The following is a 24784-nucleotide window of genomic DNA, read 5'->3' as shown; positions in this document are numbered from 1 at the left end:
GTTCCAAAAGACACTCTTGTACAATTGCAAATTACCACTTCCTGTAGCCTTCGCTTGCACTGTCATTTTGTGGACAAGCCTAATGGCCGGGCTTCATGTGGCACGCTCTATTGGCCAAACGATCACTTTGGCTTAAATGAGTTCTCTATCAGTTTGGCATCAATGTTTTTTCTAAAATTGGGATGACAATTATTTCTAGATTTGAGAGCGGTTGTCAAAAACGACGAGCACACGTCGAACACCAGGCATTACATAATAAATCTCCCTGCGAGCGTTACAATAGAGCCGTTGCCGAAACAGCTGAACCAACAGCAAGAGGTGGCCAACAGAATAGCCGGTTTTTGAGTTTTTAAGTTTTTAAACGAGAGAGAGAGCCACCGCTTAACTGACGTGTCATTCAACTCGATCGAGAAGCCGAGAAAACCGAGAATTTCAGAATTTCAGAGAGCACAGGTGAGTGAGTTAACCGCGGCAGGCGTACAAAATTCAACTGAGCGAAGCGAAAAGTGGCCTGAAACCCAGAAGAAAAACGCTTCTCAACTCAACTCAACGTCTAAACTCCTCTGCTCTTCTCTTGTTTTGAAGCCAGTCCGCGCTGACAACCGGCAAGTGTAGGGTCAAGTTCAGAAGTCTCTGTTTTTGCCACGAAGATGATGCGGATTTTGGTGACTCTGCTGCTGGCCGCTCTCCACTCGCTGCCCTCCACCTGGGCCATATCCTGCACTGGCTGCGTGGACCTGGATGAGCTTAACTTCCAGAAGACTGTGGAGCGATTTCCCTACGCGATTGTCAAGTTCGACATTGCATTCCCCTATGGGGATAAACATGAGGCTTTTGCCGCCTTCTCGAAGGCCGCCCATAAGGCAACCAAAGATTTACTAGTGGCCACCGTGGGCATCAAGGATTATGGCGAATTGGAGAACAAGGTGAGGTTTTAAAATATACAAGATCACTGTGGGGCTTGATTTTGGGGGTAGCATACTTTTGAATTACCTCATTTTCCATTAGTTTTCACTCTAGTGCGTGTTTTGCACACGACAACATTGTATCTGAGCAAGCTCTAAATCAGCGTTGCTCAGAACTGACTTATGGTAGTGCATTTGCCAACACAATTCAAAAACATTTACACACAAATAACAAAGTCAGTGTAGAATCGAGAAAAACGAGCAAAAACAAATTGGCGATCCAAAAACAAAATTGCAAAAATGCAATTACAAAAACAAGTGAGCTCATTGTGCATAAGCATAAGAACACCCCTGCTCTAAATGTTTGTTTAATAGCCTGATCAGACTGCGTTTATATATATAATCTTATTAAAAATATAGAAAGATTATACATTTTTTAAAATTTTGTTGCTTTTAACTGTCCTTAAAACGAAATGAATACTAATTCGTTTGCAACTTATTTAGGTATACGGGAGCTGACTTTGAATTGCATTTAATTTGTATTATTTGTTTTGTAAAATATATTTAGAAGCAGTCTTCCTAATAAGTATTTAAGAAATCGTTTATATTTATAAATTTTTTAATATAAAAAATATCAATGTGATTTCTTTCAGGCCCTGGGCGACCGTTACAAAGTTGACGACAAGAACTTTCCGGCTATCTTCTTGTTCAAAGGCAGTGTCGAGGAGTACATCCAGCTCCCCAGCCACATGGACGTTACACTGGATAATTTGAAGGCCTTTGTCAGTAGCAACACTCCACTGTACATCGGTCGCGATGGCTGTATCAAGGAGTTCAATGATGCCCTGAAGAACTACGCCAATGTGCCCGATGCAGAGCAACTGAGTCTCATCGAGATCCTGCAAGAGAAACAGGAGCTGCTGGCCAATCCCGAGGAGCAGCAGAGTGCCAAGGCCTATTTGGTGTACATGCACAAGATCCATGAGCTGGGGTACGACTTCCTGGAGGAGGAGACCAAGCGCCTGTTGCGCCTCAAGGCCGGCAAGGTCACAGAGGCCAAGAAGCTGGAGCTCCAGAGGAAGCTGAACATCCTGGAGGCCTTCAGAGTTCACAAGGTCACAAAGACCTCGTCCGGGAAGGAGGAGCTCTAAACTTGTCAATTTTAATCTGTTAAAACTGTAAAAAATAAGAAAATCTCTTACATTCTATTAAAAAGCCGGAACTTGGTCCAGAAATGTAAATGTACAAAAAATAAGAATAAACCAAACGAATTTTGGTTCCACATAAATATTGTATTTATCCCAAAGATAATTGGATTTTAAATAATATTTTTAATTTTAGTCATGCTAACCGAAGACGACCAAACATGTAAAATAATTTTAGAGCTACATATATAGGTTTTGTTGAATCTGTTTTACAAAGGGGACGAAAATATAATTTTGAACACTTTTCACACCCGATTTTCTGCTCTCAAACACAATACACTTCCGAAACACTTCAAACATATCTAAATCCTAAATTAAATACAATAAATAATGCGAAAACAAACCCCATTTGTTCGATTTTATTTAAGTCTTCTTTCAGCAATAAATTTAAAAAAAACTTTTTTAAAGTTCAAAATTATTTTTAACTTGAAAGGCCTTCGTCATACACAAATTTGTATTCCCTTTACTTGGAGAGTACCAGGGTATACTGTAATAGTTGAAAAGTATGTAACAGGTATTACATATTATGATCAAATATTTAATTTAAATATTAATACTCTGAATATCATTTTTACCATTTTTATTGATTTTCGATATGAAGAAATTAGGTGAATGAAGCGAAAAATCTGTAAGAAAGGGCATACATTTTATAATACCCTTGCAGAGGGTATCTAACCAAGTCTGTCCGTCCATCTTTCCGTTCCAACGTAAGTCTGTCCGGATGATGCTTTCCCAAAAGTACATTTGCCGGATCGGATGACTATTTTATTATTTTTTCAATTAAAAATCCTCTACCATGTGAACATAAATATTTACACAGAACTGCTTCTTACCATCGAATATAAAATCTAAAAACAGTCCGTAATCTCCCGATGGAAATGGCACCGGAAATGTAATACGGTGAAGGTCGCTTACCACCTGCAAGCCCTAAGAAAAAATTACGATAAAATACACAGTTGACGAATTTGAATAGACTATCTTACCACATAAGGACATGAATGATTCAACGTAGATACGTCTCTAATCAACTCATAGAACATCTTGATGACGGGATTATTTCTCCTTCGTAAAAACTTGCAGGCATCGATGGTGAAATCAAACAGAAATGGCTTATAGCCATTTTCCCTTTTCATCAACTTCAATCCGAGGGATACATTATTGGCTGGATGTAAAAACGTTGCATTTATTTTCAAGCTGGTCTTATTGCGCGAATAGGCCTTCAGTCGACAATAATGAAAAACGGCCCATGATTTGTTGTATGATTCACAGACAACGTTTGTCATTTTAACAAAGGGTGCTTCCTGAGTGAGAGGTTATATGTAGATAACCAAGATTTTGATATAATTAAAAAACTATCTTACGCTGCATACTAAAAATAAAACTGGTACAAATACTCCAAAGAAGATAACCTTATGATACATGGCTGATTATAACGAGTTGCAATTGAAGACTGCAATAAATATTGAATGTTTGTGACCATCAAAGGTTTTTTTTATTTTGAATTCAAGCTTTAATTTTATGATTTCATAATAGTACAATATTTGCTGCTTCCTGAACACGAAAATAAGTGTCGCTTCAATCATTAAAATATAAACTGCAGTTTATAAAGGTTACTGTTCAAAAATCAGCAATGTGAGCCAATATAGCTTATGGCTCGATATTTATTCAAATCAATATTGCTGAACGTCGGATACCCTCTAATTTTTAGTTTATAGAGCGAACATTCCATAAGTTGTATTAATATTTGTTTTAATTTAAAAAATAACTTATTTATTGTTTACTTTTTAAATAAAATACTCAGCTATCGTGTATAAAAAAACTATATATACTTTAATTCTAATACAAAATTGGGAATGAAAAAGGAATTTGATCGCTTTGAAAATAACTAAGCAATCAATGCAAGCATAAGTATTATTGCCCTACAAGAACGAATAACAGCCCATGATTTGTTGTATGATTCTAAAGTTTGTCATTAATAAAAGGCGTTCCTTTATAGATTATTTAGCGTTCGAATGATGAATTGATTTAAATATAGAATAACACCTAGAAAGTACTTCCGCAGTACCAAATATGTTTAATGAGCGGCTTATACTTGGTTCTCTGTGTTTGACCAAATGTATGTAAGAGAAGCTAAACTGTGTTAAAGTTTAGTTTCCATTGTCCCCTTACCTTTCTTTAAAGCATAAAATTTATGAATTTTTATTAATTAAAATGTATACTGCATAAGAATTTAAATAATTTTTTATACTGCATTTTTTTTACACACTAAAGTTGTTCTTAACAAAAATAGCTATAAAATATCTGTATATATCAGCTCACATTTCGTAGACTTTTGTAGCTCCCCAAAAAGTATGCAGCACAATTTTATACCAAAACATTTTCGAAAAGGGATGTAAGAAAACATAGCATACTTTTAGGATCAACGTTAGGCTTCGGTTTCTATCAGATCAGCTTTGAAAAAGGGGAAATAGCACCAACCCCACTAAACCAGAAAAGTGTTATACAAAATGCACTTGGATGAGATGGGGCGAGCAGGCTGTCTCGTTCATTCGATCGTACCGAAGCAAAAACGAATTTTTATGGCGAGCTTGTTTTTTTTTGTCTGTATAAATATGGCTGTGTTGGCCGTGCAGTTTTCTCGAATGGTGGATACTTTAGGGGCCTGGGGGACTGAAGAGGTGGTCAGGGGTGGGGTGTTGCTGTTCTTGTTTTTTTTCTGCTGCTGGTGGCGCTGCGTTGCGTCTGTGTTAGTGCGTGTATGCATATCTATTTCTATGCCAGTATCTGTATCTGCATTTGTGTTTGCGTTGTTATCGCTCATTTTCACTTTAATGTAATTTTGTGTGCACTCTTTGGAGTTTGCTCTTTTGTGCACACGCTGAGTTGGGGCAGCCATATTTATTTCTGTACAAAAACAGCACACTCGAGAAATTTCTGTGCTTATACCTTCTTAATAACCGTTTGAAACAATACTACAAATGTATACACAAATTTCATTTCAATATGGGCGAAAAACTAAATTCATTAGCTTTTTTAAACCTTCATAAAAACTTTTTTCTATATTTCCCTGCATTCTATTTCTTTTTAATATTGATTAGTATTTTCACATTTTTTAAAAATTTACATAAGTCACATAGTAACATTACCAAGGTCATTGTTTTAATTTTTAAATTACTAAAACCTATTTATAATTTACCATCACATAACATCTACTTTTCTAGTTCCTATTATATTAAATTAAAAGAAATTATTGTTTTGAAAGTAGTGCAAAAATCACCGTCTTTTTTTACAACAAAATTTTAGAAACTAAAATAAAAAAATAATAAATCAATATTAACCAATTCGAATTTTAAAATGGAGCTCTTTGAAGCTGAGCTACAATGCTTTCTTTCAGTGCAGCAATAAACGCACTAAAAAGATGCGTGCTGTTGTTGTTTCTGTGCGCGAAAGTCAATGAACTTTTTCGGTGCTGTCTACGCATTTTTCTCGGCTCCGCTTGTTTGCGATAACTATTTGGGTGCACTTTGTTGTGTATTTTGTACTTTTTTGGACAGCGGATACACACACGCCCAGGGGGAGCAAATCTCATATTATTTACTTGTGAGGGGAAATCATTTCCTTATCACGGGCACTGCACAAAAATCACAATCAGCAGCACCCGCTTTTGGCAATTGTCTTGCATTTCTTTGGGCAGCAACCTTTGACCCGCAGCTCTGCCAATTGGCAAGTAAAAAGCGGAAAACTCAATTGGAAAGTCAGCATTCTGCTGGTGCTGGCGAAAAACAATTTTCACACACTCGCAACCGCAGATTAAACTCGAAATTTATCTGCTAGCACCGAAGAGTGATGCAAATATTTAATTTTCCAGGCAAGTGCATCAGTCTCTCGAGATCAATCAATCTGGAAACCCTTTTCGTTGGCCTGGGAAATCAAGAAACTCGCCCACGCAGAAATCGAAATCCTCCCCTAACCCCAACCCTCGGATCTGCCCCTGCCCCTCAGCTGATTATCCATTCACCCCATTTTATGCACCTGGCAAGTGCGCAGTTGTTGTGTTGCTCAAATAGTGCGTAAAAAAATGTGCAGACAGGACAATCAGGAGCAGCAATCTGGAGCACAAGGAAAATTGAGAAATTTATTGTCGCCGGCGAGACCGAAAAGTCATCATCAAACGCAATGTTGCAGGTCCAGCCAAAGATCTCCATCCCATCCCATCCCATCTCCATCTCCATCTTCACCTCCACCTCCATCTTGGCCATCCGGGGACTACCTGCTGCGAGATTTACGTTTATGCATTTCATTTTGTCGTTTTGTTCGTTCGTTTTTCGATCGCTTTTTGGCCATTAAACAGGTTCGGGCCCGACTCTTACTTTATCAGCCGCTGCAGATCGCTGCACATTTGAAATGTGCATCCCAATCCCGACTTTTATTCCCCTTCCCCTTCCCAATACCAATCCCAATCCCGATCCCGATCCCGGTCCCATTACCATTTCCAATCGCTGTATTCCCCCCTCCCCCATCCGCGATTCAACACGCCTACAAGATTGTCAACCCATAAAGAGTCACAAATACACTGGCAGAAATTTGTGTCAAGTCAAAAACAAAGTATTTTTTAATAGAAAAGAGACTTTTTGAATATGTGCTACTATTTAATTTACTGATTCGTTGCGTTACAACAAAAAAAACTTCAGAAGTTTATTTTTTAACAGTTTCTTTTATTTAAGTCTTCATTGGTAGGAGATATTAATAAAAAATTGTATTTATCTCCATACTTCATAGTTTTTTATACGTTTATACGTTAAGTATTTAAAAGTATGGACTAATATTTTTGGTGAAAGACTAAACAACAATTCAGATATTATTTTAAAATTAATTTATATCAAAAATTAATACACGTTAATATTTTGAATATTATCATAAGTGTGATTCCATTAAATTTTTTAGACTTTTTAAAAAACGAATAATATGTTACATATTTTCACAAGAATGATTTCATTTAATTTTCAGAATATAATAAAACGAACGTTTAATGATCTTGACACGCCGGTGAATTATTGTTCTCAAAGTGTATTTAATCAATCGAAGGGGGTGGGGGTGGGGGTGGGCAAGGGTTCGCAGCGAGGTCAGGCCATAAACTTATAGCCATACTCGGCAAATGCACAAAGTGTGTAATCCCCGGCCCCAGCGATACGAAATCTGGTCTGGCGGGACTGACTTTCGGCCGATGCGATGATGCTGAGCCAAGAAAACCATTTTCACGACTCTCGCCCGACTGCGCGATGATCGTTTTTTGTTGTTGCTGTTGGTTTTTTGCGGCCTCTTTTCTTCGTGGTAATAGTAGTGGGGCCAAAAACCTGCACAGGTAGTCCGGCTAACAGCTCTAAACCCGCTTTTCCTCATCGCGTAATGCGTTTTTCAGGCTCGGACACGGGCCTCGAGAAAAATGTTTCATTTTGAGGTTTTTGCTTTCCTCCAGCCTTCTTTGATTGCAGTTTGGGGCAGCTTCTCATGGCTTAATTGGTTAGGCAGGGGGCGGGGGGCGGGGCAGAGCGGCGTCTTGGTCGATTGGCGTTTTGGGCCGACAGCGTCATCGGCCATTGCACCGCATGCAGATGCGTTTTTTTGGTTTTGGTGCCCCAAAGTCAATGACTCTTGAGGCATTTTCCGTGGGCCCAAACGAAACGCTTGACAGATTTTACCAATGAATGCATATTACGCACAGAACCAACTTTATATATATTTCAATTTTCAAATAATTGTGAATTAATTTTGAAAATTTATTAATATTATACTTTCTAATTTTTTGCTTACTAATGATGATTTTTGCTTAAGACTTTTATTGTTACTTGCTTTAGATTCTGTTCAATATTGATTTGAAGACTATGGATAACTGCACAACTCTCCTATTAAGCAAGTTCAAAAATCATTAATATAATTTTGTAAATTTTTTTTTCCATGTGCAAGAAGTGGCAGGGAAATTGAAAACTCGATTGTTTTTGACTTACGCCTGGGAAAGCGGCGAAATGCAAACCGCCATAACCGAACGCTTCGCTGATTAAGATTCATGGGTGATCTGATAGCACCAGCATGGCTTTTCGAAAAGGTAAACAACCCTTTATCCAGCGAGGAGCTCCAAGGAGTTCCTCTTAGTTGAAAAGGATCTACTGCCTTCCCGCTGACCCTCATTCGCTGATGGCTCACAATTAATGTCAAATAATTAGCGGAAATTTGTTTGCCATTTAATTGCTGGCATTTCACCACTCACGACACACGCTTTCCCCCCTCTTTTGCATTTCCAATTTATTTTCACAATTTCTCAATCAATTCTCTTTATTGATCAAGATGCGGGCGCAGCCAGCTAAATTGGTGAATTGCAATTGCAACATTTCTTGGTCTTCAGCCGTTGAATTTTTCCACTTTTCCGCCGGGTCATTGACTCGTTTATATTTCGGGAGCGGCGCGAATAAAATGAGCGAGCGCATAGCTTTTCCGCCATTCCCAACGAAAATCCATAAATAGTGCGTGTGTGGGTGCGCCGCTCTCACCCAAAGAAAATAGAAAAGCAGGGAAAAATAAATAAATCCCCTGGCAACCCGCATCTTTTGGCCGCGATCGCTATCGGCGATCGTCTTTGTCCTTTGGCCAGGATTCGCGGCGTTCCCACAGCCAGAAACGAATTCCTTTTGTTAGGTCGGATTTTTATATCAAAATCGAAATCGGAAAAAAGTCAGGGTCGCAACAATGGGGTCCAGAGAAGAGACCCAAAGTCAGAAATCGCTTAAGGTTAACACATCGCACACAATGGTGGCAATCGGGGAGCGGGACAAGTGTCGCGACCACGACGAGGGTAAGAAAATGGGAAATGGGAAACCTGTTTGTATCACATCTTGTATCTCTTCTGCACTGGACAGCCTGTACCTGGACCTGTTCCCCGTTGCCGTTTCGATGCCGAGCCCTATCCTAATTGAGGGTTGGGGGGAAAACTCCGAGTTTCCATGCCGCATCCACGGATGCTGAGTCAGCGGCAATTGCTAAAAAATAAATAAAACTGGAAATCGCCGAGGGATCCTGAGAGAGCTGCAAGATCGCGTAAGCACCGGGAATCGAACAATTAACAACTGCAGGTCTGCAGGTGCCGAAGACAAACAGCAAAAGTCACATACTCCAAAACAGACGGCGCACAATGGCCACAAAAGTCAGAACAGTCAGAACAGTCAGAAAGAAAACATTAGCCCAAGGCAGGCCAAAGGGCCTGGAAGAAAATGGGAAACGGAGGAGACGCTCCGGGGGCGGGGGAAAAGGTCCGAGGGCAAACACAAAGAGGAAAACTCGCAGACGGGACATGCGAGTGCACATTTTCGTCTATAAAATTTATTCGCATTAATCGCCGTCAGAGATAAAATTAACGAAAGAATGGACAAGGACGTGGACGTGGACGTAGACGTTGGCAGGGGCGAGAGGTCAGAGGTCGGGGCTGGGATCGACTCCTGGGATGATAAGGCAACATTGACACCTTGGCCTACCTTGGCAGGTAGAGCCTGCGATTGCGTGAGTCGCCTTTTTATGAGTGCCCGGCCTAAAGAGCAACAAATTCGCAGTCCGAGGAGTCCTTAGTCAAGGCTACACAAAGAACCAAGAGAGGACTGTACCAAGAAAACTTTGTAGAAGGGAAATATTTAATGTTAATGTCAATAAAGCAAGAACATTATTTTAGCTAAGGGTTTATTAAAAAAAGAATTAGGTTGTATTTGGTTTTCCAATTGGTTCGTTTCTGAACAAAAATATATTTGTAAATCGGGAACCAAATATAGTAATATAATTGGTAATGTAATAGCTAATGTAATGGGTTATAAAATGGGTAATGAAATGGGTAATATAAACAAACAACTTATGTTTACTTATCAATATATCATATTGACTCTGAATGTAGTATTTAATTTAAATTATCGTAATTAAAATTACGAAAAAAACACTAGAATATCCATTTTTATTTAGAAATATCATTAACATGTTCAATATGATTTTAATATTTGCCTAATTATAAGCCATACTATAACATACTTCTATCTATGGAAATACGATACTCAATATCTTAGCTAAGAACATATTTTTAAACTCTTACAGAGGGTGTTATAATTTCATTCAACTAGTCCCTCAGTTTTTAAGCAATCTGCATAAACTTTCCCAAAAGTTCTCTTTCCATTAGCTTCCCTTCAGTCTAGATTCTTCGCTTTAGTTCCTTGCTATTAACTTGCGTTATTGATTTGGATTACAATAACACAATAATGAGTGACCTCCATTTTGTGTGATTTTTCCAGAGTGTGCCCCCGTGTCTATTTCCGTAGTGGGCCTGTCCCACTGCGGTGGTTCGTGGATGGCAGTGGAGGCCTGTCCTCCAGTGGGTGGTTCATTGGGTCGCTGGGTGGATGGGTGGGTGAAGTAGCATCGCAAAGTGGAATGAAGCGTATGCGTGTGTAATTAAGTGCGCAAAAAGACGCAGGAGGCTGCCGAAATGGGCGGCGGGCGTGTGGGCGTGTCCGTATATCTGTATTTATGGGACACACTTACATATGTATGCAAATAGGAAAACCATGTTGTTGTTGTCTTGTTGTGCTCCACGCAGGGTGGGTGGTGTTGTGATAAAAATGTTGATGTAAATTGCAAAAAGCAGTTTTTATGTCCCATTGCCACATTTTCAGAGGAGGCTGAGTAAAGAGAGCTGAAAGCCTGTGAAGTGGTGCAAAATATTATAAATACGTGGTGGGCGGAGGCTGTCAGGTGGTGGGTGGAATGGGTGGGTGGTTGTTTTTCCTGTTTGCTTTGATGTGCCATTGTTTGCTTTAGTTTCAGTGTCTCCCAATAGCCCATTATCCAGTCTATAATTGGCACACTGTCGTTAAACGGCAAGGTGGAAATCATTAAGGATTTAAAATGTAAGTATACTTATACTTATAAACTGGCAGTTGTACTAAAAACTTATCAATCATATAAACAATTTCCCTTTCTAAAGAAGAGAGTTGAATTTGAAGGTCAGGGGAATTTTTTAGCATCCCTGGAAAAGTTGCCCAACACTTTCCGGCAGTGCTGGCTAAATGGCAGTAGGCAGTGCGATTTATGCTGTCAAGATGAAAAACCAGGGCGGAAATGCATTTTTTTTCAGCAAAAAATTTGTGCCCGAAAAAATCAGGGCAAAATTTTCACCTCAATTTAACACGTTTCCTAAGCCAATTAAAGGTTTTATCGATGGAAAACTGATAGACAAAAGTGGTCATAACCTAAAAAGACTTAAAAGTTTGTTAAATTGACCCGAATAATCGAGAAATATCCAGTAAATTGGCAAAATGGTGAGTATACAGACAGTAACAGAGCTTCCAGGGCTTCGTCCTATACAAAAACCCTCTCTGCAGGCCAGTCACAAGTCACTTTCCGTGAAACTAAAGCTTCCCAATCGTGTCCAACCGGAGGTTATGCCTCAGCCCGGAAAAGCCGGTCAGTATACCAACAAGATGCACTACTTGAAAAAGCATATACTGGACGAGGTTTGCAAAAAGAAGTTTGCCCTGGACTTTCTGGAACCGGTGGACACGGAGGCTCTGAAGGTGCCCACCTACTACGCGGTCATCGATCGTCCCATGGATGTGGGCACGATTCTGAAACGGGTGCAAAACAACTACTACAGAGACATCGAGGAGGCGATCTCGGACTTTCGACAGATCATCCGCAATTGCTTCATGTTCAATCGGCCGGGCGACGTGGTTTTCCGCAAGGGTCAAATGCTGGAGAAGTTCTTTTCGAAGAAGATCAAGGCCATGCCCAAGGGTCCGGAGGTGGCCTGCAACAAGGACCCCAAAGCGGTGGGCAAGTCGAGGGCCAATGCCAAATTGATGGCCACCTCAGCTCACACGGAACGCCTGTGCCGCGAGCTCTTGAATAAGTTGCAGTGTTTCACCAACCAGGCGGATACCACGGCCCGCAACTTCTTCAATACCAAGTGGGATTCGCTGGTCAAGAAACTGGACAAGCACTACTTCAAGACCTTCGACGAGTTCCGCTCGCACGTGGATGGCATCTTCAGAAAGTACCATGATCCGGCCAAGATGATCTACGAAAGAGCCCTCAATCGGCCAGCATCCATGATTGAAATGCCCAATACTTTGGGCAGCTCAGCATTGGCTGAGGCGGATCTAAATGAGCTACTGCGAGCCGCCGAGCTGGCTGCGAATGGCTTGATGCAGTGCCTCCAGCCAGAGAGCTCGAAGGCTAGGAGTGTGGTGGAGGCATTCAGTGCCAGCGTAAACAAGGTTAAACATAAGCTGGAAGCATCAAGAGCAGGTCCCTTTAGAGAGCAGAGATTGAGCCCCAATCCGGCTGGCGAAGAGGAGGATTTGAACCAAGGAGATCGCAAACCAGCTCTGGACTTGCTCGAGAGCAGTGAAGTGGATGCGCTCACTGCGGTCCGTTATGAGTCCACCGATGACGAGGGTAACGAAGCCCCAATGGATGCGGTCAATGACATGGAACGACGTAATATCCAGAAACTATTTGCCAAACTACCATCGACGGCCATGAGGGAGATAATCCACATGGTCCAACAAACCGAGGGCTTGTCCTCGGAGACTTGCAGCGACCTCAGCTTCGATGTCAAGGAGTTTGCGGCGGACACCCTGGTCCTGATGAAACGGGCCGTGGCCAAGGCCATGAGGGCTCACAGTAAACTGAACCTCAAGGACATGCAGCCTTCGGAGAAGGAGGGTCTGCAGCGCACCTTGCAGTCCCAGTTGATGGACATTACACAGCTCCTGAACAAAAATCGTCGCAGAAATGCAGCTCCATTGAACAACCTCAAATCAATTGCAAATAATAAAAAAGGTAACGTAGTGCGGAAGAGGCCAAGTGCTCCTCTTTCCGCCAAATTGAACCAGGCGACAACAGGATTGAAAAGTGTCGAATTGGGAACTGGCTGTGTCGGCGAGAGTCGCAATCTAAGTGACACCAGCGACGACTCCTCTGGTCCACCCAGTCCCCAGAGGCAGCGGGCGGGTGAGCCGACCAATGCTCTATCCCAGCAAATGAATTTCCCGAGGAGGACAACTGCCACGCAGAAGAAACCTCTTGGCTTGCCAAATTCCGTGCTCGTTGACGATCTGCAGATGAGCAACAGCTTCAGCTCCAGCTCCAGCTCGAGCTCCAGTTCGAGTTCGAGTTCCAGTTCGAGCAGCAGCGACAGTTCCAGCAGCGATTCCTCCGACGATGAGGAGCAAGGAAGTCCTGCGCCCAAACGCAAATTGGATTCCATAAATGCTTGTACTTGATATTTTATACTTATAAGTTTTTCATAATAAATGAGACACTGTAAGCTTCTTGTTTACCAAACTAGAATTGTGTAACTTTTTTGGGAATATTTTGAAAGTTTATTTTTATTATATTTAACATAAAATCGTTTTGAAAGGGCAAACAAAAACCGATCAATTATGCAACAGCAAATATTTAAAGGTTTTTCTCATTTATAAATTCTGATAAACCTTTTGCTCGCATTTCAATTTTTGTATCAATTGAGGGGTTTCAAAAAATCTAATTACTTTTATTTTCTTCTTAAATTCTATAACATATCTAGAACATTGTCCCAAATTTACAAAATGATTCGAGTGATAGTTTTGGAGATACAGCTTTCAAAAGTTGTGCGCTCGCTACCCACTTTTATTGTCGCTTAAAAATTTAAACGATTTTTCACGAAACTTTAAAATATTGAACATAAGACGCTTTTTTGTACGCTTTTATGTAAACCTTTAGCAACTGATAGTCCTTCAAATGATTTAAAGTACATTTCATACATAGTTAAAAACATAATATCAACAGCTTTAATACAACTATTAACAACAGTGTACAATGTTTAAATTAATATAATTAAAAAAATAAAAAAAAAACATATTTAGTTATATTAGTTAGGCCGGACATTTGGTTTCTTAAAAATTTTTGTAGCACTTTAGCAATGGTTAATCTTCCAAAAGTTACTGAAAAAAAAACCAAATACTTTGTTAAAAAAAGGTCATAATTTTAAGAGATTATATATAAACAATTTTTCGTATAAATAAAACATTACTCAAAAAACCGCATCCTTAAGATTTACAAACTAAAAAAATTAATTTATATTTAATGAGTTTTTAAACTTTTAAAATCTTTGTCAAACAAGAAGTCATTGACACATACCGACAAATAAAACCATCGGATGGGAAAGGGAAATTGAGATTAGAGATCAGTGGGTTAGGATCTCCGATCTCGGCTGTCTTTGCAACGATCACGTAGCCGGCAAAATTTTCACGAAAAATTATGCAAATTTCCCAACTTTCTCACGATCGCAGCAAAAAGGAGCGAGGAAGGATGCTCGCAGTACCTGACACCCAGCAGTCAAATTAGAGCGGAGATCACGCAGATCTCGCATCTCGCGGCGGAAGGAGTTTTCCACAAGCAAGGAAATTTGCATAAGATTTTCACTTGGCGAAAAGGGTGAGGATGCACTCTCATTTGCATAAGAAGCCTCGACTTGCGAAACTGCCAAAAGGACCGGGATGCCAGCGAAAGTGAAAATGGGAATGAAAAAGGGAAATGCTGCAGACAGTGGTTAATTACGGGCACAGTGGACGGCGCCTCGCTCACAGCATGCCGACACGCTCGCACACCTGAGTCGTCCTTCGTCCTGAGTCCTTTGTCCCTTGGCCGCAGGGGGTTGAAGCGAGACGGCACCACTGGCCTCGCTCATTTGCATAAGGTCCGCATGAGATGCGCATGCAATTTACTTGCCCAAAAATTATGTAAATCACTCGTGCAAAAAGGAGACTTTCTCACGCTCCTCGCTCAATTCCTTCGTCGCTGTCGATGTCCTGGACTTGGAGGCATCGTGGTCCTAAGTGATCGAGGTTTTCGGGGTGCGGTGTTTGGGTTTCTGCACACCGGGCAACAAATCAATTTTGATCGATTTTAATTTAGCCTTCGATTGATTTGGTCATTTGCATATTCAAGGGATCCCTATTTTCATCCTGATTATTATGCAAATTCCGAATCGAAGACTTCCTCGACTTAGGACCCAAGAAACTAATGGACTCTTTTATCAAGGGGTTAGAAATGTCTTTTTGCAAAAGGTTTGATTTATGCGAATTTTGAAAATTATTTATTTTTATGGTATACCAAGGAATAACTATTATTTATGCCAAAGAATATTTCGTATTTATTTAAAAAAGCTCAAATATTTATCTTTGCCCGAAACGATATTTTTCTTTAGTTATTGAAATTAAAGTTTTCCTTTAATGTTTAAATCTTATTGAAACCAACTTTACTTAAAAGCTACAATTTGATAGCTCTTATGTCCTTAAATAAATTTGAAAATGGAGGCGTAAGAATGTGGTTTTAAGGCTAGTTATCCATGAACAACTTTATATGGTATGCACTCTCTAATTTTTTCACGATTTTTGCACATGATTCGTTGGTTCAAAACACCTCCTCCTTGGCAAACCACCACCACCCTGAACCCAACCCCTAGAACCCTGGAAAAACTTGCGAAATCGCCACTGCGATTCGCCAAAAAACCAATCGAAGAGTCATTGCATGTTGCGAATTTGCAAGGAGCAGCCAATGCCAAAGCCAGGCACTTCCACTCCCCTTTTCCAGGAGCAACCACCGCAGGGAAATTCGCCCCTGTTCCCGCAGGAAGCAGGATATGAACTTTGATGTTGCCACTACCAAAGGCGGGCCATAAAAAAATCCGCAAAACGAGGGTTGTCTCTCGTAAAGTACTTATCGAAAACACCCCAAAACACCCTCCCTCCGGAGCGCAGACGAACACACACGCAGTGTGCATTATTAAAAGTGGATTGTGCGTGTGTCTTGTATCTGGCAATTTTGCAGCAACAACAATGAGCGACGGGCCACATGCAAATTTTTTTGTAGCACTCGCCCAGGGGTTGAAAATCGAACGAACGAACGAACGAGCGGAAAAAAAAAACCGGAAAATAAAGCCAAAGCTGCAGCAGACTTCGGCCAGACGTGGAAACCTTACTATATTATATAAATTTATATATCACCAACCCCCCAGATGGCCCTTCTGCGATTCTTGCCGCTGTTGTTTATGCTAAAAAGCGTTAAAAATGCGACAGGAGCTTCCACATTTCCTGCAATATTTTCCTGCTTTACTTTGGCTTTTCGCGTTGCGGTTTCCAAGGGATGGCCATTTTTTTCGGAGATAAACAGCCTTGGCAATAGGCATTTTCCCCCCTGTTGAAAAAAAAGTAATTGGGAACATTTTCCGTGACGACACTTGAAGTCCGAGTCAGCTTGGCATTTTCCAATCGTGATACTTCTTTTCGATTTGATAAATACAAAATGGTGCTGAAATTGTAAAAGTTTCCAGTATACATTGGTTAGATTACCACAAAATTAGATTACTACAAAAGAATTTCATAGTCTTAGTATTAAATTTATGAATTTTTTTCTTGGGAAAGAGGAGTTTTTCTGCACGACAGGCACCACTAGAATAATCAGAAAAGTTATTTAAATTAAATATTGTTTTTTTTTTGATTCTTAAATACTATTTAAAAAATTGGTTTGTCAGCATATGTATTATTTAAGAAAAAAACATAGGCATATTTAATAGGTTATTTTATTGGACTGTTGGTTGTGATAACCACTTCATCATTTTTGAAATAAATTATTTGTTTGGCCTATAATGTATTATCCATAAAATAAGTGAATTCTTTACCAGGGGAGGTGCTTTTATTTAATAGATAATCCCTAAAATTTGAATAAATCTTTAATGAAGACAAAGTTTAACTATTTTACAACAAGATTAAGGGTCTAAAAAATAAGTCTATGTTAAATACTATGCACGTTTGATGTCAATCTCATTTTCTTTTTGTGCACGATCTACAGCCGGAAAATGTGAAAATTCTGGCTTTGGGGAGTAGACAGACTTTTCTTATCGCTCTCGAATCTGCAACTGTCACTTTCCATGTGGAAACTCGAGGAGAAACCAAAGAAGAAGACAGGGAAAACGTGATGTCTGTAAACACCCAGGACAAACATTCGCTGCTATCATATTTGGCATAAATTACACGCCGTACGCCAGTTCCAGCGACCCTTGGAAGTGCGGGTGTATTGGGGAAGGGAAAAGTATCCCTCGGATCCGTTTTCGGTTTTTTATGCGACATAAACAACGCACGAAGAATGGGAAATTCGGAATTTGGGAGAAACCAGCGAAAATGAAAATAGATATACGCGCACTCGTCGCGCTTCACACGCGCAGGGATCGCTCGCTCTCGAAAAGGATCCAATTACAAAAGATGTCTGGGAACTTTGACTCGAACAAAGCAACATGCATTTGGAAAACCCAAAAAAAAAAAAAAAACGAAACTCCAAACAAAAACTGTTTGAATTTGTCGCATTTCGAGGCCTTTTGTTTTCAGAAAGGACAGCGTGTGTCAGTCGCTCGAATCGCTCGAGGCTATCGATCCTGGTTTCACTTTCGTTCGCAGATCCTTTTATTGTATTGAATATACTGGTCCAGCCGTGCGTGTGCCAGAGCGAGAGGCAGCATCGCTGACCATTGTCCTGACTTGTTGACCTCTTGCGGGCAAATTAGCCACACTCAATAATGAGATATGTTCGTTGCCCGAACAGACAATCAAACTGTTGGGCTAATGATGCATATAGGGGTCGTTCTTAAGCAATTTCCATATAATTTGAAATAGTATTAGGCAATAAGAAAATAATCATTTTGATTGGTTACTGTTTATTGTTATTTTGTTCAATTTAAGAGTTTTTTTGCTAACGATATATTATGTTTATCAAAATAACTTATCTAACCCTATTTCAAAAGTACAAATTAACACACTTTTATTTTATTTTTTAGAAGTAAATTAAAATAAATTAAAAATTATAGTTTTATAGTATGTTTAACTAAAAGAAGGTGATTCTGTTAGCCCGTTAAAAAAAAAAATATTTTATTAAGTACAGATGGAGATACAAAAATTGGATTTTTTATCAAACTCAGCTTTTAAATTGCAAACATAAAATTGCGAAAACTAAATTCGATAATTTTGACGAATTTTGCAATAAGAAAATATACAAATGGTATCTGCTTTTACATGTGTTTCCCATTTATGCAGTATTGAAGTATCAAGCAACTATCAATTAAAGTGCATTTAAGGTGTTGTATTCCCCTGAAGGTTCGATGATCGCCGTGCTGTCGTGGCAATTATGCAATCTGAGGCGGCGTGGCCAGCATTTGAATTCCGAATGCCACGATCGTGGCCAAATCGTGATGTGGCCCCAGTTTTGTTGGCGTAGGGCCGCCGATCCCAAAGACCGAAAAAAGGCAGCCGAAACCTCACGAGGCATGCAACAATTGCATGAGTGTGAGTGCGAGTGTGAGTGTGCGTGACTGTGTATCTGTGCATCCACAAGTTCGAGTATCTTGTGTTTTTACCAATTTCCCCTTCTTCTGGGAAAGTCAAGATGGCGACCTCGCTATCTCCCCCCCTTCACCTTCGCCTCCACCCAGGTTTTCCTTGCTTCTTTGCTTACTTTGTTGTCGTTGTTCTTCGACGTTTTGTTGACATTACCAAAAATGTTTTATCGCGCTGCAGTTGCTGCCGTCTCTCTCTCCGCCCCTACACCCATCTCTTTCGCATGCACATGTGCAGCGCATTTTCCCGAAAATTAAATGCAACATTGCGTCGCCGCGACTCAATTGCGTGGTTAATGCTAATTATTTGTTATTCCACAGGCGAGAAGCGGCGGAAAATGCAGGAAAACGGGAAAACAAAAGTGGAAAACACACATATTTTTGGAAGACACGCACAAGGGACGTGCAATTGCTGGCGATTTCCGGCCGCACAGCGCCGAAAAATAAATAAGACTGAAAATAGATTGGGCTGACTGTACCAGCGAGTACAGTTTAAATTGGCTATAATGACCTTTGGTGGTTACAATGGTAAGTACTTCGAAAATCATTATAATTGCAGGCTTCTGTCGTATTTTGTTTGTGCCAATAAGAATATGTTTAGGTTACTTTCCTCAAAAAACTATCATAGCCGATATTTAAAATTTGTAAATACATAAGTCATTTTAATCTGGATTTCCTTTTAAAAACTCTTGCTTAAATTAATTTTCTTAAAGTCAACAAAAATTGCATTCACACACACTTTTTTAATTGGTTCTAAAAATTAGCAATTTAACAATTTTTTCAGTGTGGCATTTCTTAAGAATATTATAAGCAATTCTTATGTTTTACGAAGTGTACATATATATTTCAATATTTCTGTTCACAATGAAATATTGTGAGAGAATATCTTATCACATTTAAGCAATAAGATAAAACTAAATTGACACGTCGCAGACTTCGTTATAAATGCAAATAAAGCCACAAAGGGGTTAAGCAGATTGGCAATTGATCGACTCGCACTGCCGTTAGACATTGAGTGATAGAAATGCCCTCGAGTGTGTGTGTGGCACTTTGATTGTAATTAATGGGCTGCAATATTTATCTAATGACAGTGAGCAGAGAAGTCACCACTTGGTCTGCTGCGATCTCCAAGAGCCCAATAATGGCCTGTCACTCAAACTGCAACTGCAGCAGCAGCAGTTAGATCTTCGCCTCTTCTCGACCAGCAGCAGCATCGCAGGCCAACAATCGTCTTTGTTGGTGGCAGCGGACAATGGAGGACAATTTCTCGGCCACTTGTCAAAATAATTTGCGCCTGTCTTTGGGCCTCGAGATGCGGATACCTGCCGTGCAATTGTTGACTTAGTTGCACTCTGCCGTACGTGAAATGTGTGAGAAATTCTTGAGCCAACTTTGGAAAACACTGCAGCAACTCAACGGATCCGGAATAACAAAGGGAAGGGGTGGACTAACATTGGCTGTACATGCGATTGATGCGATTATGGGGAATGCGTTTTCCTCAATTTTCCCCAACTGCTGCGACAAGTGATGGCGCAGTAAATTCCCTAAAAATTATCACCTGTGCACCCAACGAAGCAATAGTTCAATAACCCAAACCCAACAAAGGGCCACCAGAAGAATGACGAGAAATTATGGCAGTGCACAAAGAGCTGGGAATCCCGATCCGAAGGACGAAGGACAAACCAAAGCGAATGCCCAAATCGATTGCTGCTCCTGTGGCTGCGGAGGCGGGGGCCACATGCAACAGGATGCTCGCACACGCACAAATGCGGGATGAAATCCCTGAATCCCTGGGAAAAGTTAACTTTTTGATTCGATCGAGAGAATAAAGGGGCGCAGCCAGGGAATCACACGGAAAAGTCACACGGACGGAAGAAAAAAAAAGGGAACATGTTGCAAGTCAGGAGCGCAGTTGCAATCGCAGCTGATCGTGTGTTCAGCAGGTTGCGTCGAGATAATGATTGTCCCGAACAAAGGCATAAATTGGCTCTGCAATTCCCTGGGAATCTCTTTCCATTCGCTTCGATTTCATTTAGGTAATATACCTATGGGGTTCGCGGGTTCGCATCTCTACTAGATCGTTAGATTGGACAAAACTCACAAAAGCTTCTGTTTGCCAAAATAAGCTTGGTCTGATTTAATGGAATTCTTTAAAGCTTGCTAAAGATATTACTTTCAAAGCTTATTCCATTCAAAGGTCTGTTTTAAGAATCAAGTTAATTATTCTGTGAATATGTTAAATTGATAGAGTTTTTTATTGATAAAGCTGTTTTGGAACTGAAAGCTGAACAGACATTTTACTATATTTTTTGCCACGGCAGAAGACAATTTGATTATTGCTTTGAAAGTGTCTTAAGTAAAAGCTTCGGTTACCAGAAATTAGATTAATCTAATTTGGTTTATTGTTCTGCAAAGCTTTGTATATAAACAATTTAGAAAAGCTTATTCTAGCGGCATCTTTCAGTTCAAATCACTATGTTAAACTAAAATCGCAATTAATTTGATAGCGCTGACAAGGTTATGTTCTTTTGCAATGATTTCTTTTGGCGTTTCCAAAACGTTGTTAGCTTGATGGTTTGTTCTGTAAAACGAAAACTATTATTAAAGCTTAGATTTAATATCATAAATGGTTTTTAAGCTACCTGTTCAAATTTTTCTTGTGGAATATTGAAAACTTTTAGTATATATTATGTAGTACAAATTTATAGCGTTACCATATATAGGGGTATTCTTATATAAGTTCCGAAATAAAATCAAAAATGCCAAGGCATGACCGCATCACGATCTTCCAAGTCTCTCGACCGTTCCAGAAAGCATTTTCGGCGTCTAATAAATTCTCCCGGTGGGGAGAACCCCCTTATCTACTCATTCTAGTCTCCAACTATAAAATATTCCACGTGTCTGGCGATTCTTTTACTCACTTCTAATCGACAAAACTCGATGCCAAGACAGCTTTTAACTTTTTGCGCAAAAATGGCGATATAAGCTGTGCCAAAAATAAGCAATACCCATACTCTCACCGCCAGCACACACACATTTGCCGAAAAAGCTTTTGTTTTGCTCTTTTTGTTGTGTGCAAAAATGCTCTCTGATTGGTCGGCTTGCGAATTTCGGGGAATTTCGCGAACGTCAAGAGCGAATCGAAAGCTTGCTAGGGAGCCGAAGGCCCTCGGGTCCACTTCGGTTCCCCATCGGCTCCCCATCGGCTCCACAGAGAGAGAGGGAGTGAGAGAATCAGTCTGTTTATGCCAAATTGTTGTTGTCCGCGACTTGTTTTTGCGTTGTTTTTTTCGCTTTTTGCCGGCATTTTGCTCTTGAATTATTGTTTTCGCTGCGAAATTCAAGTTCAAGTTTAGGGACGGCGGGAACGTTGTTATTGTTACTCAACGTTGGCGTGCTTTTGCACGGAAGAATACATATGTATATGAAAGTATCTACGTAGGTTTGTATGTGTGTGAGTTTTGGGCTGTGGTTCTGTTGACGCAACTTGTTGCTTTTAGGTCTGAGGCAAATAGTGTGGGATTCAGATTTGGAATTACATATCACCAATTTTGCCCTTTAGAATACATTGTGTGATGCATCCATCAGATACTTGCGTTGACCTTACGTTTTTCTATCTTTCAAGATAATTTTGACAATTTCCATTCAACAGGTACGTGCCATAAGTTTGCGACTGTGAAAGGTATTTCACTTAATTCATCATACTACCATAATATGCACTGTAACAATAAGTATAGTATAAAAATAACAAAAGAAAATCGCATTTTTCGATTCTTTATTAATTCTGCGCACATCTGTAAGCAGACTGTACGGTGTAATTCTCCATTGAGCGATCCGTCCTTCCGCGTATTTATGTAGCAGCTTTTTGACCCTGGCCCACCGCATTTGTTTTCGTGGTAAACAACAAACTCTAGTCGAGAACCCGAACCACAAACACACACACACACATATAAATTACAACAATTTGCGCCGCATTTTGCTGTAAACAAAAATTGTGTAATAATCAAGGGTGACCCTGAAAAGCGCTTGAGAGATAAACAAGCGGCCAACTTTTTTTATTCGGTTGTTGTTTTCGATTCATAGCTGTTCATGTATTTGCAAAATTCTTACGTGGGCCCAAGGGCCGCTGATATGCTCGACGAGAGAGCTTTCCCCCGCCCGAGGCCCAAAATTTGTGATTCTTTCGCCAGTTGTGAACTTTTTTTTTGCTCAGTTTGTTAGTCAGTGCCATATGTACAAGCCGTGTAAGTGTGTGCGAATATATTATGTACAGGGGTACATGTACAGTCGGAGCTTTTCTACACACGCCACTTTTCGGGGCTCTCTCTCCAGGCGAGAATCGGCGAAAGAATAAAAAACAGAATCAGTCTGCCAAACAGTCCCCACTCAGAAACTTAGAACTCAGAAGCCGAGTCCCAGTCCCTTCGTTAATGCCTGAACTCAAGGTCAGTGCTCGAACCGCCGCAAAAGTTTGGCGGTCAGTTTAGAACTTACAGCGCGACACATGTAAATCGCCGCTGCCAACCCTGCCCCGCCCTGCGAGATACACGAACTAACAGATACAGAGATACCCAGATACATAGACCCATCCGAATGGCTGTGAATTTGTAAGCTCGGTGAAACGTTTCCGAGAATCTCTTGTTTTGCCCTTTTTTTTTATTTAGATTTTTTTTTGTAACTTTGCAGCATTTTGCCATCCGAAAGCAAAGAGTTCGCTTCGATCCGTGCCAGTTTAACCAAAGAAAAACCCAGTGAAAAATATAGAAAATCAAGCTGAAATCTTCCCCCATTACAATGCCGGCTAAAATGTTGGCCTTAAACTCAGTGAAAACGTGGCTAAACTATCTGCGAAAATGTGAATCGAATTATGGTTAGAGTCGAAGTTCTGAACAGCCAAGAAATACATTCGTAAAACGTGTTCTACGCGCGCAAAGAACTCAAAATCGTCGCCAGATCTTGCAGATACAATTTACGGAGCCGAAACAACAACGGAAAAACAAGGTACGTACGCTCTGGAGGGCGGTTCTCCCCACCTCCCCCGACATGTGACCGTGGCCGTATAAATTCGAACCAAAAATTCACAACGCTCGACTTGAAATTTCCCTCAAATTGCTAAAAATAAAATTCGAATTGAGTGTATCTGTGTTTGTGTGCGAGTTTTTGGTGAAAACATCATGAAAAATGCACCCCATGCGCCGCTCTAAAAATGCTAGTCTGTACTTTTCGGGGGCGTGGTCGTCGGCTTTCCATTTCCCGAATTTCCACATGTGCATAGAGCGGCAAACTGCAACTGCAACTGCCACACTCGAGTGGCGCTGGCGGCACAAATGGCATGGCCCTTGGCTCGCTATTTATAGCCAGCGCATTTGTATCTGCGCGCTACATGGACAGCATATGTACATTGGTTCTATAGCCGGATCTGCAACGACTTTAGCATACATAAGTATGTATGTATATACACAACTGTCACCCAAGGGAACCAGTGTGAGATACAAACGATCATTGCAAACATCAGTTTTATATCCGTATCCATACGCCCCACAGATATGAAGTCTTTAATGCACAGAAGAAAATTATGCGAGCTATGTACGTTTTTTTTTCGTTTATGAAATAAGATTTGTTGGGTATTAGTTTACACCGTATTTTTTTAATTATTCTTAACAATGTTTCCCTAAACCAGACAAACTTTTATACTATATAACTATTTTCGATTCAAACAACAGCCATGAAATTTATTTATTTATTTGTTACGATAGAAATAGTATTATTCGGACGTTTCCTACTGTGCCACAGTATTTATTAGCGAAATAAAGCCTTTGTAAATTGTTATGTTATTGTAATGACTTTATGATCTTTTCTCTCTCTGTAGAGATTGTATCTCTATATCTGCGCCAGCGAAATCGCTTACAAAATGGCCGACCCATGCAAAGTTGCAGTTGCACTCGGCGCCCCCTCCCTCTGCCCTTTCCCCATTTCCCCCACACACTTTGCACACATGCACAGATGTATCTCTATCTTGTTTGCCTTCTCCCACTCTTCGTCTTTCTCTATCTCTCTCTCTCTCTCTGTCTGTCTCGCCTTCTTTCTGTTTGCTTTCGCCTAATTTTTCGTGCCTTTTTTACACAATTCTCGTTGAAATGTTGCCTTTTGCCTTTGCTATCTGGCGCGTTTGTATCTGTATCTGTGTTTGTGCTATGCTTTCGTATCTGTGAGTGCGTTGC

General features: G+C 40.3%; 3 protein-coding genes across 3 annotated transcripts; 2 read left to right on the top strand and 1 right to left on the bottom strand.

Moving 5' to 3' along the window:
• The first annotated feature begins 220 nt into the window (after positions 1-220).
• On the top strand, positions 221-2453 carry LOC108143720 (protein windbeutel). The gene is made up of 3 exons (XM_017268257.2): positions 221-453; positions 586-926; positions 1559-2453. The coding sequence occupies exons 2-3, from the start codon at positions 651-653 to the stop codon at positions 2054-2056; spliced, it is 774 nt and encodes a 257-aa protein (XP_017123746.1). The 5' UTR covers positions 221-453; positions 586-650; the 3' UTR covers positions 2057-2453.
• A 437-nt stretch (positions 2454-2890) lies between these two features.
• LOC108143648 lies at positions 2891-3531 on the bottom strand. The gene is made up of 3 exons (XM_017268160.1): positions 3472-3531; positions 3094-3411; positions 2891-3037 (listed from the first exon to the last, which is right to left on the bottom strand). The coding sequence occupies exons 1-3, from the start codon at positions 3529-3531 to the stop codon at positions 2891-2893; spliced, it is 525 nt and encodes a 174-aa protein (XP_017123649.1).
• Positions 3532-11287: 7756 nt separating this feature from the next.
• Positions 11288-13466, top strand: LOC108143647 (bromodomain testis-specific protein). The gene is made up of 2 exons (XM_017268159.2): positions 11288-11454; positions 11518-13466. The coding sequence occupies exons 1-2, from the start codon at positions 11452-11454 to the stop codon at positions 13420-13422; spliced, it is 1908 nt and encodes a 635-aa protein (XP_017123648.1). The 5' UTR covers positions 11288-11451; the 3' UTR covers positions 13423-13466.
• The last annotated feature ends 11318 nt before the right edge of the window (positions 13467-24784 follow it).

The sequence above is a fragment of the Drosophila elegans genome, unplaced genomic scaffold, assembly GCF_018152505.1.
Source record: "Drosophila elegans isolate 14027-0461.03 unplaced genomic scaffold, ASM1815250v1 contig_732, whole genome shotgun sequence".
NCBI classification, from domain to species: domain Eukaryota; kingdom Metazoa; phylum Arthropoda; class Insecta; order Diptera; family Drosophilidae; genus Drosophila; species Drosophila elegans.
This window is presented reverse-complemented; position numbering and strand designations above follow the sequence as displayed.